At 46.7% G+C, this 26,713-nt stretch overlaps 1 protein-coding gene across 12 annotated transcripts in view; it reads left to right on the top strand.

Moving 5' to 3' along the window:
* The window catches only part of ERI3 (ERI1 exoribonuclease family member 3), a 129,227-nt gene that overhangs the window by 10,113 nt on the left and 92,401 nt on the right, over positions 1–26,713 (top strand). For 7 of the 12 annotated variants that reach the window (XM_032654153.1, XM_032654121.1, XM_032654112.1 and 4 more), the window contains 2 exons: positions 4,620–4,897; positions 23,072–23,188. In XM_032654153.1, coding sequence (XP_032510044.1) covers positions 4,643–4,897; positions 23,072–23,188 — 372 coding nt within the window. In that variant the 5' untranslated portion in view covers positions 4,620–4,642. The remainder of the gene's footprint in view (positions 1–4,619; positions 4,898–23,071; positions 23,189–26,713) is intronic. The other 5 variants (XM_032654180.1, XM_032654190.1, XM_032654170.1 and 2 more) reach the window with 3 other exon arrangements.

Here is a 26,713-nt window from a genome sequence, read left to right as displayed (position 1 = left end):
GACATCAATAGAAAGGGGCAATCTCTAAGGTGTCAGAGGGTAGACAGGCAAGTGGAGCACCTCTGCAAGGAAGTGCAGGGATATTTCCCAAGCAGGCTCTAGAGGTGGCAGGGATGCCCAGTGAGGGGCCACTGGGCAGGGGCACTTAGGATGGAGACTCCGTGCTTTGAGGGCTGCCAGAGGAGAGCGTGCAGCCTACCCTTTGTGGCAGTACAGGGAGATGGCTCCCTCACATACTGTTCTCTGTTTCTTTTTTTTTTAAACAACATTGCATGTGGTTAAAAAAAAAAATTTTTTTTTAAGTTTGAAATAGGCCAAATTTACATAAAAGTTGGAAGTAGGGTACAAAGAATTTTTTTCCTGAACCATTTGTGAGTTAAGTTGCCGACCTAACACCCCATCACCCTAAATACTTTGCGTGCATTTCCTATGTGCAAGGACATTTTCCTACCTAACCATAACACAACCATCAAAATTAACATTCATATGTTACCTCCATCTAATCCTCAAACCCCATTCAAGTTTTGCCAGTTGTCCCAGTAATGTTCTTTGCAGCAAAATGATCCAGTTCAGAATCGTGCATTGCATTTAGTTACCAAGTCTCTCATCTCCTATAGACTTTTCTCACTAAACGTTCCTTGAGATTCATGATCTTGATACTTTTGAAGATGACAGGCTGGTTATTGTGTAGACTGTCCCTCATTCAGGGTTTGTCTGATATTTTCTCATGATTAGATTCAGGTTATGCATCTTCAACAGGAGTATCACAGAAATGATGCTTTGTTTTTCTCATTGCATCCTATCATGTGATGTAAGATTTTGATAAATCCCATTATTGATGATGTTCATTTTGCTCACTTGATTAAGATGATGTCTGCCAGGCTTCTCCATTGTAAACTTATTCCCTGTTATAATTAATAAGCAATCTGTGGGGAGATACTTTGAAACTATGTGAAATCCCTTACCAAACTTTAGTTTTTAAAATTTATTTACTTATTTATGTATTTATTTTTATCTTTATGGCCTCATGGTTTCCTTTTTTATTCAGTGCATTATAATCCATTAATATCATTATTTACTTGCCAGTGGGAGCCCCTTCAAGCTGGTTTCTGCATCCTTTTGAGCATTTCCTTGCTTTCTGGCACAACAGGATGTTCTAGGCTCATCTTGTACTTTCTCTGCCACAGCCCTGGAATCAGCCAGTTCTCCAAAGAGCTCTAGTTCTTTCAGTGGAGAATGTTGTTTAGAAGGCAGCTAGGTGCTAGATGTGCACACTGCTATCAGAGTGTTGCTGCTCCCTGGCCCTTCAGTAAACAGAGCTAGAACATATATATACTTGTGTCTATTTTATTTATTTATTTATTTTTGGCTGCATTGGGTCTTTCTTGCTGAGTGCGGGGTTTCTCTAGTTGTGGCGAGCAGGGGCTACTCTTCATTGCGGTGCGCAGGCTTCTCATTATGGTGGCTTCTCTTGTTGTGGAGCACGAGATCTAGGTGCGCAGGCCTCAGCACTTGTGGCATGCGGGCTCAGTAGTTGTGGCTCGCAGGCTCTAGAGCGCAGGCTCAGTAGTTTGTGGCGCACGGGCTTAGCTGCTCCGTGGCATGTGGGATCTTCCCGGATCAGGGCTCAAACCCATGTCCCCAGGCAGGTGGATTCTTAACCACTGCGCCACCGGGGAAGCCCTAGCTTTATTTTTATATATTATATATATATCAGAAACCATGAGTTCACACTCCAATTCCAATTCGACACCACAGTTGTTTTTCCCTTTCCATGTTTTAATTCCATCCTCTAACAGTGAGAAACCTGGTCCCATTACCCTTAACATATGCCCTTTTTTGATCAATCCCTCTGTATGTAACTAATCTCCCGTTGTTGCCACTGCCCTTTCCCCCTCTTGGGTACTCTTTTACCCTGCCTGGGAGTCCCCACATCAGGCTGCGGCTCCTTCTCCACCAACGGATGCCCTTCATACCCCACTAGGGCTGTGGCATGCTGCATCACACCTTCCTGCCTCTGTATGGATGCCTCCTCACCCAGCCTGGGCTCTGATACTCCCTCCCAGACCCTTCTGCTCCTCCCACTTCAACTGATGTAGACCCTACTTTCCTCTGCCACAACTAATGGCTCTAAAGCCATTAGATTGAATTTTTCAGGAAGGGGAGAAGAGCTGCCCTCTGTTTCTAGACTTGAGTTGAACTTATTTTTTTTTAAATGTAAGGGAAGTATGGAACCCAGTGACTGCTGATATGTGGAAGCCTGGTCTCCTAATGTCTGCTCTCAAGACTTTTTACAAGGGAGAAGCTTTTTTATGTGGGTGAAATCAGATGAGAAAGAAAGGCCTGCAGGCGTGAGGACCTCTGGCCATCAGTGTGTTGTCCATGGGAGGGAATAGGGCATATATAGTATGTAGTATGGGGGGGTCTAGAGCAATCTGGGGGTGCAGGAGACATTGATGTTACTCTCTGAGGTTGCCTTATGCATTGGATTTATAGGCCCAAAGTATGGGGGTCCAGGCTTGGCCAGGTGGGCATAGCCCAGTAGGATAGTAGTAGTAATAATAGTAAGCTTGTATTTATTGAGCCCTATGTACCAGACCCTGCTCTTAGAGCTTTACATATGTCCTCTCATTTCACTCTCGCTTAAGGAGTAGGAGCTGCTATTGTCATTTTACAGGTGAGGAATTGAAGAACAGAGCTTGCCCAAGGTGCCATGGCAAGTAAGTGGTAAAACCAGGATTCAAACCCAGAAGCCCTCCTTAATCATGACGATTAATTGCCTGTAGTATTTGGCAGATGGAGTCTGATTGACTAAAAACACTTTATACACTATATATACACACTGGAAAACATTAAGACTTTCAAAAGTCCTTATGCATGACCTGACTTTGAGAGGTTAGAGAAGAGTTCTAAGGCCCTGAGGGACTTTGGATTCAAACTAGAACGTGTAATCTGAGCAGACTGGTGTCTCCCATCTCAGCAAGGCTTCCAGTACCGTTCTGGAGTAGGTGACGTGAAGAGTTATTTTGCATTCCGGCTTTCAAAAGGATGTTGGCCTGTTTGCCTTTCCAAGGGATTCCATAATGAAACTCAAGCCAACCTTTGTCTATCCCCGGCTGTGGAGTTTGGCTGCGTTTTTGGAGAGGCTGTAGGCCATGGTGAAAACAAGCACTACGCTTGTGCTAGAATCATGAAGAACTTAAAATACTTCTTGGTCTTTGTTCCATATGGAACTTCACTGTAGGAATAGGGAAATTGAGGACCCACACCAGCACGTATCCTAATAAATATGCAGGCAAGTTACTGTAGGTCATTCCTTGAGTCCCTGGAGAGCCGGGGTGAGAAGTGATACTTGGCATGATCCATGTCCGCTCAGGTGGTGGTGACCTTGTTGCCTCTAGTGTGCTCTGGACTTCCCAGGCTGCTAGCCTCCTCCACGCTACAGGAGGGAGTGAGTGCCCATTGCAGTCTTTCAGAGGCAAGCTTTTGGCTCCGTCAGACTGGGGCTTCAGAAAGCTTAAACTGTGGCCATTTCCGTATTGAGCAGCATGATTTCTTGTTTGACTTCGAGGATTAAAGTTGAGGGAATTTAAGTGTTGGGTATGAAATGGGAAAAACACAAAATTTCTGCTTTATTCCTGTTTTTTTTTTTTTAAAGGAAGCTTGAGTTATTCGTGAGTAAAACTTAGGCTTATATTTTTATATTTCGTTAGTCCTCTAAGGAACAGACATTCTGCATATTTAAAGGGAAAACTTGAAAAGTGATTTGGATTTTTTTTTTTTTTGCACATGTACACTCAGAAAACTTTACTAGACTTTTAGCAATGCTCCCATTACCACCACATCTGGGTTTTCTCTTTTTCTTCCCTATTTAAAAAAAGTCTTGCAGTCATTCAAGGCCTCTAGTAGAGAGTTAGTCTAAAGGCAGCGGAGGAAGGCCCGAGGCTGTTGGCAGCTGTGCTCTGCAGGCTTCGTTCATTCCCCCAGGTGCCACTTACTGGCTGGGGGCTGGGGAATCACCAGAGTATGGTGAGCAAGCTCCCTGTGATGGGCTCTGCTCCTTTCCCATTGGGAGAAGGGAGGAGGGCATGTGGAGACATCAAGATACAGACAAGAAAGCCAGGGACAATGGCTGGGAATGGAGCTGAGGAGAGAGTCCTGGGCATTTCCTCCTGTTTGTCTGAGTCTACTTAGCTCCCAGGACTGATTGTACAACCGGGGCACCCCGGGTTACTTTGGGAAACTTAGCTTTAATGTTAACTGTTGCCACCTGAGAAGTGACCACAGAATTTTTCTCTCTCTCTTTTGAACTTTAGAACTGCACTTAAAGATCAAGGCCAGTGCTGCATCTTGTTTTGAAAATGGTCTGGGAGACTCAGAGCTGTCATAATGCTGTGGGGGCCAGTATTAAGGGTCTTGAACTTCAGTAACGAATACTGGGATTTAGAAAAGGGGCACAGAAACACTGAGGAGTGGTTCATGTTCTGTGAATATTCCTGAAGACTAGGTGGAACAGGGCCACGGTGGGAGGGAGTAACCCAGACTCTCTGTTCTTTTTTTTTTTTTTTTTTCTTTTTCTTTCTTTCTTTTTTTTTTCTTTTAAACTTTCCTCCCCTAAGTTTTAGATGCTTCTGGATGTTCAATGCTAGCACCTTTACAGACTGGAGCAGCTCGATTTTCTTCATATTTACTTTCAAGAGCAAGAAAAGTGCTGGGCTCCCACTTATTTTCTCCCTGTGGTGTTCCGGAGTTCTGCTCCATATCCACCAGAAAGCTGGCGGCCCACAGCTTTGGCGCATCCATGGCGGCAATGATGTCCTTCCCTCCCCAGAGGTATCACTACTTTTTAGTGCTGGACTTTGAGGCCACGTGTGACAAGCCGCAGATTCATCCTCAGGTAACTGTTGCATCATTGCTTCAGCAAAGATGGGGTGGGCAAGGAGGGAGGGAGGATAGACTTGCTTTCTGGGACCCAGAGGAAGTTTCTCATGTCTTCTTGGCTTTTAGCTGCTCATCTGGAGTTCCTGCCTAAGAAGCAGGACTTGACTCAGGCATCCTAGGGTAAGGTAGACCTGAGAGGTCTTTGTAGAGAACTGGGCACACTGTTTCTCTCTGGTCTCAGCCTTTGGGAATCAAAATGTTTCCTTCTGTCCCATCCTTCCTCTCTCCTTTCCCTTCCCTCCTTCCTTCTCCTGCTACTGCTGCATGTTCTTTTAAGGAATACTGTGTTAGCCTCCAAAATGGCCCCCAACGATCCTTACGTCCTGATATCCCCACCTTTGATAGTTCCCCCCTCCTACAATGAGTGAGAACTAGCCCTGTATAACCAACAGAGTATAGTGGAAGAGACATTGTGTGACTTCTGAGGCTAAATCATAAAAAGCATCACAGTCCACCTTGCTCTTTGGGATCAGTTGCTATGGAAGAAGCCAGCCACCATGCTTTGAGGATGCTCAAGCAGCCCTGGCGAGAGGCACATGTGTACCGGAACTGAGGCTCTTAGCTAAAAGCCAGTACCAACTTGCCGGTCATGTTTCTTGGCACTGTCTTGGAGGTGACTCTGCTACCCCCAGTCAAGCCTTCAGATAACTACAGCCCCAGTGGACATCAGACGTTAACCTCAGGAGAGACCCTGAGCTAGACTGACCAGCCGAGCCACTCCTGAATTCCTGGCTCATCAGAGCTGTGGGAGATAATAAATGATTATTGATGTTTTAAGCCACTAAGTTTTGGGATGATTTGTTATACAGCATTAGATAACCTGAACAACCATTGCTGGTCTCTTGGAAAGGAAAATTTCTTTGCTTGCATTTTTTTCTTAGTTACCAACGGTGTTCGGAGACCTTTTACCTTTTGAGGTAGTGCTGCTAAGAAGCTTGGATTAGCAGCAGGGAGACACGTGTGCTAGGTGATATTGGATTGCTTGGTGTTTGCTTTGGGGGCCTGATTGGGGGCCGATGTGGCAGTGCCTTGTAGTGTGGGGGCCTTGGGTATGCCTGACTCTAGGACTGGAACTCCTCCCTGTAGGGCTGGATTATCAGGTGGGTAATTTGGGGGTGTGTAGACATGTGGGTCTGGGAGTAGCTTTCAGTAGTAAGAGGAGGAGAAGAGGATTGTAGCAGCAGGCACTTGGGAGACAGGGAGGTCCATTCAGAGGTAAACTGGGTTCATTTCTCATGGTTGGTTTTTTTTCCAGGGAGGGGTTCTATCTTTAGGTTAGTAGATTATTTTCCATAAAGCAGATACCACAACCCTTTTACCTTTCCCTTTCTACTTTCCTGTTTGTTTCCTATTCTCAAAGTAGTGGTCTGCCTTTGGGGGAGGATTGGAATCAGGCCTGCTGAGGCTTGGGAAGACAGGCGCTGGATGAGGAGAGCTTCCTAGGGGAAGGAACTTCGTATGAAAGGGAAGACGGCTTGGGGGCAGCCTGAGCCACACTTCTTTCTCAGCCTCTTGCTCCTACCTGTGCTGTAGGGTCGTCTTCTCCACCTCCCCAAACTACTGGAGATTCTGTGGTGGGTGTACCTGGGTGGTGGGTGGGAGTTTTGGCTATGTAGATTCTCTTGGGTTGAGAATCAGGGAGCCATACCCCAGTATGCCATATTATTTCCCTTGCTGATGATTTCAGTTGCTGAGCAAGCCTTAGTAGGACCTGAGTCTAAAACCTAACACGTTGCTACTGCATAGGATTCACCCCTCTTCTGAAGCCTCACGATTGCCTAGCACCTTCTTGATGACATTTCCTGCTTTCTGCTTCCTGGCACATGCCTATGTATATTTGTTTCTGAACTTTTCAGTTAGATTATAAGCTGAGATAATTATGTGGCTCTGTTCTCTTGTCCTACAGAGGGTCCTGCCAATGTTACTGAAGGTGAAACTTGATTCGTGTCTCAGTTTGGTCTGTTAGTATCACCTCTCATCTCTCTTTCAAGGGCATTGTGCTTTTAATTTTTTGTTTTTTTTTTTATTTATCTATTGCAATGCTGAAGATATAATGCAGTACAGATTTAAATCACTTGTATCACCAACTTCCTTCCTAGACTTAGGCACCAGGGCCTTTTAGACCTAGCCTGAGGTTGGGCTTCCTGCTTTTTACCAGGGTCTGAGCTTGATTAAAGTTTATCTCCAGAATCAATGAACCCTGATGATGTGATTCCAAGGGCACTTAAGGAATTGGCTGTCCTGGTTCATTATTAGCAAAGCATTAGCTGTTACTTTAGAGAACTCAGGAAGAAGCATTTGCTGTCTTGCTTATCCTTAAAAGGCAAATACGAATGATCTCGGAAATTATAGACCCGTTAGTTTACTGTGATTCCAAAGAAGATACTTGACCTGATCGTCAGATAATCAATCAGCAAACAGCTAGAAGAGCATAGGGTACTGAGTAATAACTTATATGGGTTTGTGAAGAAGAGCAAATCCTGTCAGATCAATCTAACTCCTTGCTGTGACATAGTGATGGATTTGAGTGGATCTAGGGCAAGTGATAAATGTAATGCATCTCTACTTCATTAAGCCTCTACAATGCTGTGATCAACAGGTAAGAAGGTGAGTTCGGGGCCAGACAGCTCTGTTGTTGAACTACCCACTGGACCACTCTCAGGAAAGGGATGGGCAGCTTAGAAGTGACTTGAGACTTATTGTTATTGGCAGCTTAAAGCTCCCCCCGCCAACCCCACTTTCTTTTAAAAAAAAACCTTCCCTAAAGTTTGCATGTAGCAGGGTCCTGAAAGGATTCAGAGAAATGTTGGAGGATGGATTGGAGAAGTTGTCAGTCCCAGATAGGATAGTGTCCTTCCACTGAGGTCCTCATAGGTCAGGTTCTCATTATAGCCTCTGTATTGTTTAGATCTTTTGGTCAACAAGGGCAGTGGAGAAATTGGAAAAACTCAGGATAAGAGGAACAAAAATTAGGGAGCTCAGCTTGGTGCTCTGTGATGACCTAGATGGGGGGGAAGGGGGGAGGGAGGTCCAAGAGGGAGGGGATATAGGTATACATATAGCTGATTCACTTCATTGTACAGCAGAAACGAACACAACATTGTAAAGCAATTTTACTCCAATAAAAAATAAAAAAAGAGGAACAAAAATTATTAGAGGCACAAAAATAAGACTTAGAAAGAAGAGAAACTGAATATGGTTTTAGTGACTGATTTCTTGTCCAGACTTGGAAGGAGTTGTTCCAAGGAGTATGATAATGACTTGCTCTTCATTTTAATAAGGACAAAAAAAGAATGTAAGTGGAAGCAGGAAAGATTGAGATTTGGGATGAGAGTGAACTTCTAGAAGAGACAGTAAAAGGACTAGAATATGGTGTGCAGGTTAGATCAGCCCTACCTAGCTCTCTCAGAACCTCTTGATGGCTGTCCACTTGACAGAGATACTTTGTGGACAAGGTCTGTGTGCCTCCTGGGGATGTGCTTGGACTGTGAATCAGAACCACCCCGGCTCCCTTGCTGCCTGGCTCCCAAGAGTTGAACACTTGAACACAGTGCACTTCTGATTCTTTTGGGAGTGTGTCATACTCCTCAGTTGCATAGGAGGCAGGAACAAGTTTTGGGCCAGGGCCTCTCTGGAGGCTCGGCATGGGGTTCATTTCTCTCTGTGTCTGCTATTCAGAAATCCCTGAGTCAGCTTGTTGGGACTATCCAAAAGGAATGCCACCATGCAAACTGACAGGTGCAAGCTCTGTTGTACTTGAGTAACAATATTGGTTGTAAACATGGTAAAACATCTGGTATTTCCCATTTGTCGTAATTTTTGCCGTTTATTTTTGTACTCTGTTCAGCTCACTGAAACTGGAGTGGTTGGTTTGCCAGTAACAGGCTTTCACCTTTCTGGTATTTGCACTCATTTTGTTTTACACATTTTGATTCAGATTAACATGATAGGTATTGGTTGAACATGAGACCGTTTTTCGTTTGAAAATATTTTCTCACTTAAATGTTAACTTAGGTGGATTAAAATGTTTTTGAGACTCAAAATTTGAGGAATACAGTTCCTTTCTTGCTTTAGGAATTGTTTCCTGATATGGAAGTAGGTTTTTATCTGGTTCGGAGAATCGTGGCTGCTTTGTCCTCGGCAGCAGGAGTTCACGTTGCTCATTTTGGTGTGGGTGTGCATCGAATGCTGGTGGCTGTGACCCCGAAGCCCAGGGAGCAGCCTGAAAGCTTTGGTGGGAACTTTAATTGTGCAGCTTTAACCTGGGGGCAAGTTCTCTCACCACCTCAGTGTTCAGAAAAGACCAAAGCAAATGTAAGTGAGGAAAATGAGGTGTAGGCCATAGCATGCGGGGGAGGAGGAAGTAACCTCAGCTGTCCAGATGGCCAGGGAGGGGCGGCCCGGCGCTCCTGTCTGGGAGCACACGTCCTGGCTGCCGCCTCCCCTCCCTCCCTGAGTTCGTCCATCAGACTCCATCAGGCTCCGAGGTACAGCCTTTTTCTCACTGCTCTGCCGCAGCCCCGGTGACTGTTTTCCTTCTCATCTGTATTTAAGTGCCCACAACTTTGGAGAAAAATGACCTTTGGGGTTGAGGTTTTCTAGTGTTTGGTCTTTGTCCACAGGGGCTTTTTTTTTTTTTAAGGAAACCTTGAAGAATCTCCATCTGCATTTTGAGTTAGAACTATGAGTAAAGGCGTTTCTTTTTTATAGAAAATTGTCCAGATGCCGGGTTATTTTGGGAGGGCAGGGTGGGGGGAGGGTTGATGGTGACAGGAGAAGGGATAAAATAGAAGAGAGGCATTTGGAGGATTTCAGTATGACTTGAAGCTGGCTCCTCATTATTAGTCTTTTGTGAGAGAGACATTTTGGAAAACTTCACAGGAAATGGGTTAAGATCCCTACAAATCACACTATATTGATTCCCTTCTCCTCCCTTCAAGGCTGAGAGGCAGGAGCCCGCTACCCCCTACTCTCCCCCAACCTGATACACACACATTGCTCTTTGCTCCATATTCGGCTTCTTCCCCTCTGCTCTTGGTTCCTGTACTTTGCAAGTGGATGGAAAGGCCATTCCCTAGAGAAAGAACTCACCCTTCCCTCCCCATTCACTTGTCCCGGTCTAGGTTCCTCCAAGGGGGAGGGGTCGGGTCAGGCTTTTTTTTTTTTTTTTTTTTTTTTTTTTCTTTGTGGTACGCTGGCCTCTCACTGCTGTGGCCTCTCCCGTTGCAGAGCACAGGCTCCGGACGCGTAGGCCCAGCGGCCATGGCTCACGGGCCCAGCTGCTCCGTGGCATCCCCCTGGACCGGGGCACGATCCCGCATCCCCTGCATCGGCAGGCGGACTCTCAACCACTGCACCACCAGGGAAGGCCCCGGGTCAGGCTTTTTAGCGGAGGACCCAGTTGTTGGGTGGTGGTCCGTCTGCCTGTGGTCAGTCAGCCCCGCCCCTTCTTCTGTACAGACAGGCCAAGGCGCTGACACTATTCTTCTAAACTGGGAAATGAAATGCAAAACCGACGTTAATGTAACATTATGGTTGAGATTAAATGCACCAAAATCAGGAAATTCAAAGTTATGCTTCCCACAGCAACTATAACTCAGCCTCATCTGGCGTGTGTAGTATTTTGTGTTAGTGTGGATGGTGTTATATGTTAAGACATTAAAGTTAACACCATAAGCAGAGCACAAAATGCTTGAGGGGGCTGAGTTATGATGACTGTGTGAGCCGTAAGTGTTCACGCATAGGCTCTGGACTCCTGGAATAATTTTTCCCCTGCCCATCAGACCAATTATTGCCTTTCTTATCTCTGCTTTAACACATCTCTTCTTTCAGGGTCAATCTAAGTGAATTCCTCTATCGGTGGCCAGTAATGGGTGGGCATGGGGCAGCCCACTAGGCCCTTTTGTCCTTTTTGTTGCTGCTTCCATAAATGTGGTGCCTCCCCCACCCCTTCCTGAGCCCCCCTCCACAGGCTGCAGTTTCCTGGTGGTCCCTCAGAGGGATGGGCCTCCCCTGGCTCTCACTGTGGCTCCTCACTAGTGCTCCCTGAGTGGGACAAGCATTTGCCCCATTTGCCGTGTCCGGAACTTGACCCTGTTGTAACTTCATGTGAAAGCCGAACGGCCCTTCTTTATTTGGAGCAGACACAGCAATGTAAAAGTAAAACACACATGTCGGGGAGTGGAGCACTGGTGCATGGTGGTGCTGCCACGTGTGTTTGGCATAGCAGGGGTACGATCGAAGTGGGTTTATTTGCTGTATTCAGTCTGCTTCTCTCCCTTCCCCAGGGTTTACACCTTTAAGCTGCCATAGTGTGTAGTTAGGCTGTGGAGTTGCCTTGGGGTGGGACCAAGGAACTTTCCTTGGGGAGCGCTGGGTCACCGTAACAAAGTCACCATGTAATTTAGTGCAAATCAGAAGACATTTCCCCCAGCCTCTTGTTATCCGGTGGCCTCTCCAGGGCTGAGACAGCTGCTGGAATGCAGATTTTGTTAGACATGGAGCTAAGGTTGATGGTGGGGAAGAACTCTAAAGAATAGGGCCATTGATAAATGGTGAATGAAATTAGGGACTGTTAAACTAACAGTGACACTGAGCTGCCTTTTAAGGTTTTTGTTGGACATGACAAGACCAACCAGGTCAGTAAAGGAATGGGGAGGACTTCATGGTAGCCACCTTAGAGGCAACAAAAAGGCCTCCTTTTACTCTTTGGATGACAACTTCAAGCTCTTTGTTAGATGCTGGGGCAGAAAGACAAGAAATGATCCGTACCCTCAAGGAGCTCGTAGTCGAGGAGGGTAGACAGCCGCGTAACTGCTGTGAAGCAGCGTGATAAGTACCGTGGCCTGGGTGAGTACTCAGTACAGTGGGCGCATAGAGGAGGGGACTGGTCAGCCCTGCTCACGGGTAGGGGAGGGGTTGCACAGCTTCCTGTTAAGGGAAAGTCAGGAGGCCGAGGGGGCCAAGTGGGCTGGAGGGCTCTCAGAATTGCTGCAGCAGGAATGAAAGAAGGCACTCACAGAGTAAGCCAGGACCAACTGAATGAAGTCTGAAAAACCTGACCTGCATTGCAAGCGTGTTTGTGCACAAACGTTGAAAATGAGGAAGAGGGAGAATGAAGACTTTGAACCCGGCAATTTTTTTTTTTTTGCCATGCTGAGCGTCTTGCAGGATCTTAGTTCCCGGACCAGGGCTCGAACCCGGGCCCACAGCAGTGAAAGCGCCAAATCCTAACCCCTGGACCACTAGGGAATTCTCAGAACCCGGCAAATTATTTCACTGTTTGGCTGGTAGGATGGTCTATATCGGTGATATGGTATTTCTCACGTTCAAGCAGAACATCTTATTGGGATGCCGTAAGTGAGAGTACAGAGGCTACAAGAGGTTTAAGAGAATTTTAGCTAGTAACGTGTGGGCCAAAAGGGTGAGGATCAAGATAGAAATATGTGAGCTGAGGCCCTGAGGCGTTGTCAGGGAGCTGCCCCTGAAGGTAGCACTGGGCTGGGCTGCAAGGTCTCCAGGGAGAGAGGTAAGGGCTAGGGCTTGACAGCCGCTCCGCCCGCCAAGTACTGGCAGTTTGGATCTGGATCTGCTAGGCATCCCTTGGGAAGACCTTCCGTAGATCAGGGAGGTTTATACCCTTCAAACAGATAAACGGCCTGCTGACTAACATTGAGAAACAGAAGGAAGGAGGGAAGGATTAATGAAGAGGCAGGAGAACCTGGATGAGAAGAGATTTGCTACAGTGGAGGTGACCAGAGGGGGTGGGAGGTGGGGACGAGCTCTCCCTCAGAGCAGCAGCAACAGGTAACACAGCCACAGAAAGAAAACTAGTTAGGTCGGGAAGGGAGGAGGGGGAGTGCAATCCAGAGGAGCGTTTAGGGTTGGTCCATGGGCTTCACTTCTGCCCCCATCCTGTTTTGTTTTTCCTCTCCCCTCTGTTGATTACATTTCTTACTTTGTAGACTGAAATCAGTTGTCTGACATGAGGAAACTGATATTAGGAGATGCTTCCTCCATCTCTGTGTCTTGTTGGGAAAAAGGGTCCTGCATCATTTTGATTAAGATGCCATTGGAATGATTACTTTTTATTCCCTTATCCTGGGTGTTCACAATACTTAAAAAGCCCCCACAGTCATGCATTTATGTGATGAGGTTTGAGCTCTAGCTGTGAAAACTGAGTCATTGCCTAAAAGCCTGAAACAAGAGTGTTCCCAGATTGATACTAGCCCCCCAGGCTGGCAGGTCTGCAGTAGAAGGGTGAGCAGGTTAGGACAGGCAGAGAAGGTTTGCATGTGTTGAGTGCTACCACAGGCAAAGCCCGATTAGGTGCTGGGAGAATCAGAAAGGAGGGAGGTAGACTCTGGAGGGGGAGTCAAACATCAGGGAAGCCCCTAAGCTGAAGTGAAGGTGCCTTGGAACGGGCTGCTGTTTAGGCCCTGCACCTGCCTGTAGCTGGCCAGTGGGAGATCTTGGTCTGTGTTAGCAAACATCTGTTGTATGGGCTCCACTTCTGTTCCAGTGCTATGGTCTAGTCCTGGGGCGGCCCTTCCAGCCATGGGCTCGTCTGAAGGCTAAATGCTGGCAGAGGCTCTCACTGGAAGATGCCGATGTTGCTGAAAGGAGAAGAAGTGCAGAGTCCACAGTAAGGTTGGGGGCAAAATTGGTGACCCAGAAAAGGAAGTGTGAATGTATTGTTGAGTGGAAGAGAGGAAACAGAAATAGATACCATAAGCCAGAGTTCATGGGAATGGAGGGAAAAGTGTTCAAGGGGTTAAACATGGGCAGAGGGAAACTGGTTAGGAGGCATTACTTGAAAGTGGGTTAGTGGGTTGGACTAGGGTAGTGATGGTGGGAATGGAGAGGAGTTATGTGTTGTAGCCCTTAGATGTGCTGGGAAAGAAACAAGCTTGAGAACTGTGCTCTTAAGTAGCTCATAGCTTTTTTGGGTACTTGTGGGCTCTGGTAGTCAGTGGTGCTAAGAGATTTGGTAAGGAGTGGAGAGCGAAACCTACGGTTGTCGTAAGTGGAGTGCTCTGTGCTGAAGGTCCATGTCGGGTACACCTGACATAGGTCAGCTTCTTAGTGGTGATGTACGCCGTTACTCCTCTAGGGTCTGTTTGATGAACTGTTTGGCCATTGGCCTTTGGGAGGTAGGTAGTGATGGTTGGGTAGATAGGACGATAACTGGCTGAAAAGCTTGGAATCTTGCTCTCCACAAGTGTGATACAAACTGAGGGCCATGGTTTGAGATTGCGATGTCTGAAATGGAGTTCAGGGACTCTGTATTGTTCACTGTCCACCCCCACCCCACCCCCAGCACTTGCAGATTTGAATGAAAGGCCAACTGGTCAGCTGAAAGGGATTTGTAGTTAGTTGGGGATGGAGGAGGCTGGGACTGTCATGGGAGGAAACATGCCATTTTGATAAGGTCTGCTTTCACTAGAGAGGTAACATGACTGGAGGGACAGTGCTAGGGGAAGGCCTTAAAGGAAGTTCATGGCAATGGTGTGGAGTGTGGTGAGGCATCTCCAGCTTGGGGTCTCAGGATATCGTAGGAATCGCTGTGATCCCACTTTACATCCGTGGCCAGTGTGAGGCCTTTCTCAGGACCAGGGGCAGAAAAATAGCTCCTGGCTTATGTCTGTAATGAGAGGTCTTCCTTGGAGACCTAGGTATCCAGTCCTGCTTTTTGGTTCATTTGTACAGAAGGAAGGTGTTTTTTTGGAGAGAATAGTATGATGAGTGCTCTGTTGGGTAGCTGATGCCCTGGGTCTTGACGGCATTCTTAAAGGGAGCATGCATTGCTGTGGCAGGAAGACCTCTTGCTGGCTTCCTAACAGAGATGTGTCAACTTGCTCTACAAAGTTCTGGGATGTGAGATGCCAGCTTTTCCTCCCCGGGATCTTGGCGGCCAGGAGGATGAAATGTCTGATAGCAGGAGCTGGGAGCGGTTGGCAGATCTAAAGGGCTTACTCAAGGGGCTTGAAAGTGGGCCAAGCAAGGGTTTGTTCTGAGAGAAGAGCTGAGAACCTTGCGCTCTCATTCTTACTCATCAGTACCTCTGTGATAAGGAGTTAGTCACACAGATGTTCTAGATTACACCTTTGCTATTCAAAGTGTGGTCAGAGAACCAACAGCATCCCCTGGGATGCATCCCTGAGAGCTTGTTAGAAGTGCAGAATATCAGGCCCTACTCCAGCGCTAAATAGAATCTGTAGTTTGACAAGATCTTCAGGTAATTTGAAGTCTGAGAAGCACTGCTCTACTCTAGACCAGTGGTTCTCAAACTTCAGCAAGTATCAGTATCAGCTGGAAGCCTTTTAAAACACACTGCTGTGCCCACCCTCAGGGTTTCTGATTCAGAAAGTCTGGGATGGAGGCCAGGAATCTGCATTTCTCATAAGTTCCCAGGAGATGGGATGCTGCCTGTAAGGGACCATGCTTTAAACCACTGACCACCTTAGCTTTCTCGTCTATAAAATCGGGCAGTGATACCTGCCTCCCTTACAGAGATGTGGGCTCCGATGAGCCAGTGTGTGAGAGAAGTGTTCAGGCAGTGTGGGCAAGATGTCAGTCTTTGTTGCTCACTTACTGGTCAGTGATTTTGAAAATCTGCCGTCATGGCAGCACCTTTGTTTCCCTGTCCTGGCTTCTAGCTGTCAGGTACACACAGGGAGCAGGGAATCTATGAAGCACCCCAGGGGTATTCAGTCTTCTGTGAAGAGGCCAGCAGCCCCTGGGGCTGTGGATGGGGACTACTGAGCAAGGCTTCCTGAAGCCCAGCCAGCCTCTCTGGGCTCCTCTCCAGGTTGCCTGACCAGAACCCGCTGTCTGCCTGAGTGGGCCTGGTCTGTCTTGATCACCTGTTATTCACCCCCACCTCTTCACCCCCGGCTAGTGGATCTTCAGTGCGGTGTTTGCACTGATTGGAAAAATGGTCTTTGTCAAACCAAGCCTCCGATTCATCTTGTGATCCTGAGCATGTTACATAACTTTCCCCACCCTATTGGGTGATTAACTGAACAGGCTTTGGCTGCATGTGCCCTGGTCCCTGAATGTGGACTCTCAACCTCCAAAGTGAGAGGGAGCTCAGGTAGAGGCTGTTCTAATGAGAAGCAATATAGCAGAGTGGTTAGGAGCATGGTCTCCTAGCCACTGGACTGGACCCTCTGGATCTGAATCTGGTCTCTACCACCTACTAGCAGTATGACTCGCCTTGAGCAAGTTACTTGTACTCTTTATGCCTCAGTTGCCTTATTGGCAAAATGGGATTAATAATAGTATCAATCTTATAGGACTATTGGGAGGATAAAATGTAAGAGCTTAGAACAGTGCCTGGCATGTAATAGCTATATGTATCAGCTCTTGTTAGTAGAATTACTACTAGTATTATTTTGACTCATGGCCTCATGGTGAGCTTTGGGGACACAGCAGGTGGCTGGGAGGCAGGCCCTGCTTCTCTGGGGAGCATAAAGGGAGCCTGCAGGCCCTCTATCAGCATGTAGATGGGAACGCAGCACTATCCAAAGAGATTTTTTCCTTCCACTGGGATGGTAGGTTGGACTTCGCACCCTTCAACTTCCCTGCCCTCCTATAGTGCTGCCTCTGGGGCACCTCTCCTGCACAGAACCTGAGATTTGTTTAAATAAATTCCATGACAAATGTATGTAAACAGATAGCTACAAAGAAATCATTTGGTTGTTTGCTGCCCTGAAGGGTCAACTTCACAGAGGCCACTAATATCAGAAGTTATTTACAGTTGAGTATCTAGAAGTATTTGAACTGAGGCTGATTCAGAGTCAGGTGCGCGTAGAGGTAGACGCAGGCTCGTACACCCCTGGGTGAGGATGCAGTTTCTAAGACTTTTGGTCTCCTTCATTTATTGGTATTATATATTTTTTAAAAATTCAGATTTCAGTAAAAGTAAATTATAATTCACTCTGCACCACCACCACCACCACACACACCCCCCCCCACCCCCCCACCATAAGGAATAGCAGTGTCTATTTTCAGCCTCTTTTCTACATTTTAATTGCTCTGGGGTCTATGGGAATGGGTGAAGACGGACATGTAGGTGAAAAATCAGCCTTTTAAAGCTCCAATTTTTTACCCTTCCTTGTCCTGAAACTTCGAGCATCAGCTCTCATCTGTCAAAGTGTAAATCAGCAATTAAAACCCAAACAGCCAAATGCCAAAGATGACCCGAAGCACAAAGCAACTGACAAACAAGTCCGGACAAATCGACGGGTAATTTATAAGCTTTGCCCTAAAATCTAATTATTTGGCAATTCGAATTTGCAGCCAGCCAGGGCTCGGCAATAAATTTAACCCGCCATAAATTATTTAGGAGCAGACTGTGGTGTAAATCAAAACCACGAGTGTTTGTTTAAGAAATAAGCTCCGTGTGCATAAAATGTCTTTTTTTTTTTTTTTTTTCCAAAGGAGAAACTGTTAAGCAAACCATGTTCCCTCCGTTGCCCAGTGCAGCCCTCACTTCTCCCTCTCAACTTCCCCTCTTCCCTGTGGCCAAGAGCCTCTTTGATCCCTTGGAGAAAGGGCCTGCCTTTGCATGGAACTTTTATTCAAAAATCATTGTCTGGATAAAACCCATGTTTTCACCAGGTACTGCTTTTTCTGCCTTGCTATGTGATGATGTTGCTTTTGGATTTTATCAAACCTTTCTCTGCAGGGGTGCACAGTTTTTGGACTAAAGAGTCAGTGGATGTAGAGAAGGGATAGATTAGTTGTTACCATCTCTAAATTGAGGGAATGCCAGTTCCTAGGTTGAGAGGGGCGAGCCATGAAGAATGATCTGCCCATTTTAGACAGGACCGTAGAAACATCGGCTCAGGCAAAGAAGAATCTGTGCTTTGGAGAAAAGGTCTGTAAGAATGCTACACTGTTAAAGCCTCTGGCCCATTGTCAAGAAATGCCTAACCCAAGTCCCTTCTGCTTAAAATCCTTTTGTTGTTGTTGTTGTATCTTTGAATATAATCTTATCACTGCAGACACTTTAGCTTAAGGGAGTCTGAATACACCGAAAGCGACCTACACATTTATTTCTTGTAGTCTACTGATCGTGAGTGTGAAATTTCATTTGAAATGCTGTTGCAGATTTGTCCTCAGTTTATCAAGAGAATCACTGGGGTTCCTACTTAAGCAATTTTAGAAAGTAGCTGCATTTGAAATCTCTGCTCCAGCTGAAACTTCTGCTCACTTAGAAAGGTAAGAGAGTATTTGCTTGGTGCTTCCTTTTAATCTCTCTGGCTTCCCTTCCCTTTAAAAAAATTTGCAGCTGGCATTTTATCGATTGAGACAGCAGATACAATAGGTTTAGAACCATGGATACTTTGAAAAATCCCAGTTCCAAGGCTTTTGTGCTTAGTTATCAAGTTGTGGCCACTTCCCATCAACCATCAGCAGACCAGCTTTTTGTGGTTATGGTGCTCTACCCTTGGACAACCTAGTAGTGCAGGTAGCGGTGGATGGTGTAGGGTGACAAAACTATCCCAATTTTAGCAGATTCCTGCTGCAGGAAACTGTGGTCCCAGGCAAACAGAAAACTGGGATGTTGGTGGTTTGTAGCAGTTGAGGGAGGATGGGAGACCACTTAGAGATGAGAGGTAGAAAGTAGAAAGTATCAATACTTTGGCGCGATGTATATCTGCATTTGAATCCTGGCTCTACCACCAACCATCACTTCACCTCTCTGGTCCTGTGGAGAACTCTGGGAAAACAGAATTTTCTGTTACAGCCATGCGCTTGGCTTCTGTCTTGCTATTTATCAGCCCCTTCATGTGTTTACTCACCAAAAGCAGAGAATGAGGTCTGTGTGCTGGAACAGACCTGGGTGCTAGAGATGCAAACTGAAGGCTCACAGTTCTGCCCTCTCCGAGCCCAGAGCTCAGCGCCATCTGTGTCCCTGCAGCCATAGTGGAGGCTTTTCAGTAGCAATCCTGCAGGACTTTCTGCCTGGATGGTCCACATTCATCGCTCTTGTAATGCAAGAACAGCCTTTCTTCCTGGGAGATAGGAGTCTGAGCTCCTTAAAGACAGCCTTTCAGACTAAAAGAATCAGATCTTTCTTGACCCTTCAGATTTTGAAAGCTGTTAGTCCTACTCTCTTTAAGTCTCATATTCCCTATTTGGAGTCCCAACTCTGTCCCTTACTAGCAGTGTAACCTTGAGCAAGTGACAACTGCTTTTCGGGCCTTAGTTGTTCTGTAAAATAGGGATAATAGTGATTCCCATCTCATGAGTTGTTAGGTAGATTCAATGCGGTCATTCCTATTGAGCATTTAGCAGAGTGTCTGCCACATAGTTAACAATAAATGGAAAAAATGAAATGATTCCATTTTGTGTGTGTCTCTGAGGGTCTTGGGGCCAGCTCCTCTCTACCCCTTGCCCAGACTCCGAGCACCTCAGACAGAGGAGCCACATCTCATTGTATTTGCCTCCGTGTCCACACCCAGCCCCTGCCTGGTAGATAGTAGGTGCTTAATAGTATTGGTTTATGACCTGATGGTGATGACGATATGACTTATATTCCAGGGTTAAAAAGGGTAAGATAAGAAAATACATTTGAAAGCACACTGTAATAAAAAGCATAACACTGGGTATGTCATTCCACTAAGATGTTTATCATAGTGCATTGTTCATCACTTGCTCACGTATCTTTTCTGCCCTCTAGTTCGAGTACTTCTCCAATGCAGACTACATCTTATCTCTGAATCCCACTCCAATACCTCTCCAGTGTCCTACACAGAGTAGATGCTCAGGTAGTTTAATTGAATGCAAATGTCATACAAAAGTAAGGAATTGAGAAATTATTATTAGGGTTGGGAAAGAGGGCTGGTAAATACAGACCAGTTCTTCTTTCCTTCATGGTGCTACCTTTACACAAGCAGACACTCAAATGTTCCTTTAAAAAAACATGTTCCCAGGGGAATGAGGAAATAGAAGGAGGGCAAAGGAGGAAGGGCAGAAATAACAGTTTCATGATCCGAGCACCTGCCCCTAGAAGCTGGCACTTAGGGCACATCTGCACAAGCTCTTGGGTGGAATTAATGTGATCAGCTTAGAGTTTGGGGGTTCCCGCCCTGATTCATTATCAGCTGAAACCTGTTGAAGTGTTTGGCATACCCAAGGTGTATTAGCTGCGGAGTTTTGTCATCTGGTACAGATTGGGGCTCCTCTCCTATGAATGGGCTGTTGGGGCCAGTGTTTTGAGGCTCTGGGCTTGTCTGGGCAATATGGGAAGGTTAGAAGTATCTAAGTGAGGTCCTTACTCTTCTGACTCCCCAAAGGGTCATCTGTCAAAAGTTCCTCTTTTGCATCCTCAGTGGCTCAAAAGAATATGCCAGTGTGTAAGGTCATTGTTACAACAGCTGATGGTGGTGCTGAGGAAGGGCCCCTGCGAAGTCATGTTCTGAGATTGGCCCTGTTCTTGGTCTTGGAGGGAAGGCTTGGCTGATGAGCATGCAACATTGGAGAGGTGTTCAGGAGAGGTCCAGTTTGCTGTGTTCTGGCCCCCAGGCATTTCAGGGGTCACTCCTCTTCTCATGGAGCCGAGGCTGGCTTGTTCCCCCTCTCTGGGAGGGTCATACTTAGTGTGAGCACTTAGATTGGCTCCATTTCCCCAGGGGTGAGGAAGCCAGCAGCAGGAAAGATGGAGCTGCAGCAGGGAAACCCAAAGGCCAAGTTTTAAGAGTATCTGTTGGGGATGCTGACTCGGTGCTGGTCAGAGTGGGAGCTGAAGCGCTTACTATTTTACAATAAATACTAATAAAATTCTAGATCTATAATAACATTTCAGATCTCTAAAACAAACCATGTGCTTGTAAAAAAGTGGAAAGAGATCAACTTTAAGCCATAAATTCTTGGTAATAGAGGGTTTTTCTTCTATTTGTGTTTGATAGATATTTTTGTTTCCAGAGGAATGTCAACTCCTAATTTCATAATGTATCATGGGCTTAAGAAAATTGAATTTAATAAAAGCCAGAGATGAATGGCATCCTTAAAGGTCCCAACACTTGTCTTTATTAGCAGGACAAACTGCAGGTCTCCGAACACTGCTTCTCTCCAAATGAAAGTTTAAATGAAAAGTACAGTTGTGTCACAGGTTAAATTTCATTGTGGGCCCAGCTAACATTGTTAGTGAGGAGCTGGCTGTATTTGTTTCCTTAGACACCAGGGCAGCCAAACTCACCAGGCTACGGAGGTCTTTCTGTTGGGGAAGTGTTTCTCCTACTTAGCGGCAGAGGAAGGATATATCAGAAATGAGCCTGACTCAGATGAGCCCCACCTCAGGGTTAGCACTTGGAAATCTTGGGTATCTGATTTCAAAATACACATTGGGGACCCAGTGTGTATTTTCTGTGTGTGTGCCTCAGTTCTGTTTTTCAGAGCCAAACTCTCCTCTCTGGCCTACTTCCTAGTGCGGTGGGAGGAGAGGCATTACCTAGTTTAAGCAGCAGCCTGGGCTTCCTCTCTGTTCCCTTCTGCCTCAGTCTTGCAGTCTTTCTGCCCTTCCTATCTCTGGGGGCTCCTGTCAGCTTCCCCATCTTTGGGGGCACTCCGGGGAGACCAGTCAACCAGAACCTTTGAATTTCTCAGTCATGAAATCTGGCTGCCTTGATTTGTTCTTCAGTCCTGCTGTGATGTGTTGGATAAAGATGCTTTAAAAATGAGGCCAACAGAGCAGGTATGTTTGGTGGGGAGACGCCAGGCTGCCGTGGAATATCAGGGAGATGGGCTGTTTCTCCTTCTGTCTCCCGGCTCATCCATTTCCTTAGTGCAGTCGGGTGTCAACGGCTTCTGTGTTGCCTCTTCAGGCTGTCCCTGGAGAGAGCCAGTTTGCCTTGATTTTAGTGATACTGGAAAGGTCTGCACCAGAACAGGGGACCTGGGATAGGGATGCCACTGGGGCTGACTGTGGTGGCCACTGAGTGGGCAAAGCCCCCCTCCTCTGTCTGCAGTGGAGGCCTTTTTCACATGCTAATTTTACTGGGAGGATTTTGGGTTTTTTTTAAATTTATTTTTATTATTTCCTATTTGTCTCTTCCAGATGTTTTCAGGGCAGTTTTTTTGTGTTGTAAACTAATTCCATTCATGTTTTAAAAATTTATGAAAGCGCTAATAAAAATGTCAAAGTGGTAAAAATGTTAGCTTTTCCTCTGCTTTGATTAAATTTTGCAAACTGTTTTTGAATATTAAAAAGCACTCATTTTTTTTATTCTCTCTCCTGGCTTTCCCTCTTCTCTCCAGCATGTGCGTGCTCTCTCCGGCCCTCTCCCCACTCTGGCGTGTTCCTCCCTTCCCAGGAGCGATGTATGAGGCGGGCTGCACAGCCGGCGTGCTGCAAGCCTGTTTGCACACCAGGACCTTGGTGCTGTGCATCTCTATTAAATAATGGAGACAAATTAATCTTAGAGACACCAAACAAATTGTCACTCCTCCTTCTCTTCCATTATGTTCCAGTGGACTGGGAAGGGCTGGCTAAGTGATTAGGTTGGGGGGGGGGGGGCAGGGGGAGAAGCTGAGGGGTGGGCCTACTGCCTGAAAGAAAGGTGGGAGGGCACTAACTCTTATTACTCTTATTCAGCTTTCCTCTTCAGTATCCCCTTTGGCCCCTTTGGCTTTATTTATTATTTATCTTTTTTATTTCCTTTTGTAAAAACTAATGAAACTCATCGGCTCTGTTTAAACTTCATATATGGAAGTCTGTGCATTAGTCTGATGGCTGGTTATTTATGTGACTGGAGACCCAGGCCCATTCCAGGGCAGGAACCTGGGCAAGAGGAAGGGGGTCCTACTTTTAGGGGCTTGAGTGAGCAGGCCTCTGCTAGAGAACCAGTTGGGGAAATCAGGGCAGACGTTCCCACTGTCATCCCTCCCCTTTCCAGAGACAGTGGGAATGGCATATGTGTCGAGTCCCTGGAACCTGTGAGGATGTTAACAGCGGAAGGGTTAGGATTATAACTGAGCTGGCACCATCTCACTCAATCTTGGGTTTGGCCTGGCAGGAGCTAATGAGTCCAAAACACTCCCCCATTCTTGACTCTGAGTTATTTGAAATGGTTAGTTAAAAAAAACTCATTCCTCCTTTTCTGTGCCTTTGCCGTTCCAGGAAATCATCGAGTTCCCCATCCTGAAGCTAAATGGCCGGACCATGGAGATTGAGTCTACCTTTCACATGTATGTCCAGCCCGTAGTCCATCCACAGCTTACTCCTTTCTGTACAGAGGTAAGGGCCCTGGCTGGGCAGCAGGGGTTGCTGGGACGGGAGCTTGGGGATCACTGGTGCTCTATACGGGCTGCTTAGGTCTTTTCAGTGGTTAAGGCAGGTGTGCATTGGACCCAGTCAGCTTTTTACAAAGCCTGCCACTCCCCTTGGACCAGTGTGGTCATTGGGGGACCCAGGGAGAGCAGTGGCACAATCTGTCCCAGCTTCCCCAACATTTTCCCTTCCTTGTCATCCCTCCCCTTCTTGGTGACCAGGCACTTGGAATTTAGGAGCAGGGTGGTGCCTCTGGGGTTCAGCTTCTTTTCAGTTCCATTTCCCTTAGGGCCCTTGGCAAGAGGTGAAGATTTCAGCTTCTTGGAAGCAGAGGTTATGTTCAGGCTTTCTTAGCTTTCTGGTGATGTTTTTCTGTGCTTGAGCAAAGTGGTCCTGTGTGAAGCATTGGCTGAATTTGTGGGAAGCACAGCGCTATCACTGAGGAAAGACAAGAGCAGACCAAGTGGGGTATGAGGACAGCCTGGCTGAGGCTGAAATGTCCTTATCCTTATCCTAGGCTGGTTCTGTACTCGGCCACCTTGCCAACAGGTTAGTATGGCCCCATTTCACAGATTGTGAAACCGGGACTAACTGAGATCTTGATGCTTGCTGGAGGCTCAAAGAGCCATTGGCAGAGAGGAGGTGCCCCTGAAGAGTCTGACTCCCAGGACTGTATGGAGAGGCCTTCTATGGCTGCTTTTCCCTGCGGTGCATTGTGTTATTTACTCTGTGGTAGCCACAAGCTGTGTGTGGTGGAATCACCGGTCAAGTGTGTGTGGTAGAGGTGATGGGAAAACATGAGCGTTTTTGGAATCTTAAGCATTTGGGGTGAGAATACATTAGAGACTTTGTGCCTTCATTTAGAGACCTACTTTCTTCATATGAATGAAACAGGAGGAAAGAAGTTCTTGAGTATTCCCGAAACAATCCCTTTGGTGTGGAAGGGGCTGGGGAAGGGCCTGCCTGCACTGCTGGGGGTGCTCAGTGGGCTCTGAGACTGACTTAGCCCAAATATGAGTCTTAAGGGTCTCTCCAGGGCTGGATGCCAGTGACCCAGGTGGGCCTTTTGTTGTAGGCATCCATCTGCCAAGGTGTCTAGTCTCTCAAGCCTTTTGTTGTTCCAACCAATGATGTTGAGGCTCTTGCTTCCTCTGGGGTCAACTGTTTTCCCCCCCTCTTTCCCCTGGGAATTACCTATACCACTAGGGGGTGCTAATCTGTCCTGTTTGCCCCTTTTGAAAAAAATCATCATTTTAATGATGATGAAAATCCCCTTCCTTATGGGAAGGGAAGGGAAGACTTTCCTTAAACCAGCCAGATACCTGAGCCTTCCACTGGCCTGAAAGTGTAATGTCCTCTTATCCTTTTCTTCCTCTTCCGTATGTGTGACCTCCCCCTTGGGGGCTCCAGTTCCAGCTTGCTGCCTGGCATAGACAGGCAGGCCTAAATTTGGGGAAGTTGCTACTTGTTTAGGAATGGAGCAGAGCGCTGCTGGAACTCAGCCCTGGGCAGGAATGGATGATTGAGAATATTGGGAAAAGGTTTTTTTTTTCCAGAGCAGGGCTGCTGCTGCTTCTCTTTTGGGGAAGGGGAGGAAGGATTGTGAGCCTTTTTTTTTTTTTTTTTTTTTTTTTTAATTAATTTATTTATTTAATTTTGGCTGCATTGGGTCTTTGTTGCTGTGTGCGGGCTTTCTTTAGTTGCAGCAAGCAGGGGCTACTCTTCGTTGCGGTGGCTTCTCTTGTTGCAGAGCATGGGCTCTAGGCGCACGGGCTTCATTAGTTGTGGCACGTGGGCTCAGTAGTTGTGGCTCGCGGGCTCTAGAGCGCAGGCTCAGTAGTTGTGGTGCACAGGCTTAGTTGCTCTGCGGCATGTGGGATATTCCCGGACCAGGGCTCAAACCTGTGTCTTCTGCATTGGCAGGCCGATTCTTAACCACTGTGCTACCAGGGAAGTCCCGATTGTGAGACTTTGATGAAAAATGTTTCTTCTTTGTGGAAAGTTTCACCCAAGGACACACATACATAATTTGGAGGGTAGTAGGCTTGGTGGTGTGGGATCCTCATTACGAAGCCTGCTCTGAAGTGAGGCTGTGGCTGTGCTGTAGGTATGGATTCTGCCATTTTGTCTCGGGCTTCCAGAGCTCAGAACTCTCCCTGGCCTGGTCCCTGCCTTTGCATCCAGCCTCAGATCTCCCTGCTTCGTCTCCCCCTGACTTCCCTCAGTCTGCCTCTGCACGTGATGGTCTTTCTGCCTCTGTGTTGCGCCCACCCTCCTACTTGTCCTCCAGCACCCTGCTCAGGGGCATCTTCTCTGGGAAGCCTTCCTTGAGCCCAGGCTGGGCTGTGCTCACCCCAGCGTAGCACCAGTCAGATACATTATACTGCAGTCATTTATCCTCTCTCCACTAGATTGTGAGTTCCTTGAGGGCAGAAATTAGATCTGATCCATCTCGGTCCCATCCTTAGGGCCTGGCACCAAGTAAAAATACATGTTCCTTGAGTGAATATTGTCAAGGAGTTTTTCAACCACACCTTGCCTCCCCTCAGAGTAGCTGTACTGCTGAGTTGCTCTTTTGAGTAAGTAAAGTCTTCTTTGTAAAACCTCAGATCATCTAAATATTGCCCCATCTTCATACTAGATGGATTGTAATGCAAAGAGAGGCATGGACACGGGACGGGGCTGTCGTTCTGAGACCTCATCCAATCTGGCGGTAGTTGCCTTTGCGGGTCGGGAGGGAGGTCATTATGGCCAGAAGGAATCTTTCATTAGTAAGTGTGAGGAACAAAAACCTCCAGATTTTCCTAAGCAGCTCCTCTGGTAGGATTTTCTCTCTTGCACAAGAAGTGTTTTAAGAACCCTGACTGTGTGTGTACACGCACAAGCACGTGCTTGTGTTGGGAGAGAGACGGGCTCAGTGCTGGGCAGTAGGAAGAGGGTTCTGCCTTGAGTGAGTCTGCAGCCCACAGGTAGACACCCTTACTTGCTCTGTGTAATGAACATGTTGTTAGCCTTCTTGAGGTCCTTTCTTAGTTCCAGTTGATAGTTGGTCTGGAGACATGGTTGTGACAGAGATAGGATGGGACGTGTTTCTTTCCTTTCCCTACCACCTCTAGAATCTGCTCCAACTCATCAGATCTCTGTCTCTAGCAGCTGGGCTGACCATGTGCAGTCTTTTTTGTTGTTGTTGTCATTGTGAGAAAAAAAAACCAGGAAAAATACCCATTTTGCTAACTGCCAGTAAAGGGCTTTGTCTTGCACCTGTACTTATAAAGGGTGAGATTTATTGGTCTCTTTGTCTGAGGAGAAAGAGTGGGTCTGATTATCAGATTGCACACCAGAGACAAGTGCTTATGTAATCAACAAACTGTCTTGGTGTCAGAATACGATTGTGCTGGAGATAAACTGTGAAGGGAGAAAGCACTGGATGCTGACATGCTATTGGCACCGAGTGTCCTGGGCTGCTTCGTGTAGTTGCCAGTGTTTATGAGG

The sequence above is a fragment of the Phocoena sinus genome, chromosome 1 (assembly GCF_008692025.1).
Source record: "Phocoena sinus isolate mPhoSin1 chromosome 1, mPhoSin1.pri, whole genome shotgun sequence".
NCBI classification, from domain to species: domain Eukaryota; kingdom Metazoa; phylum Chordata; class Mammalia; order Artiodactyla; family Phocoenidae; genus Phocoena; species Phocoena sinus.
The sequence above is the reverse complement of the archived record's forward strand: the minus strand, read 5'-3'. Positions and strand labels throughout refer to the sequence as shown.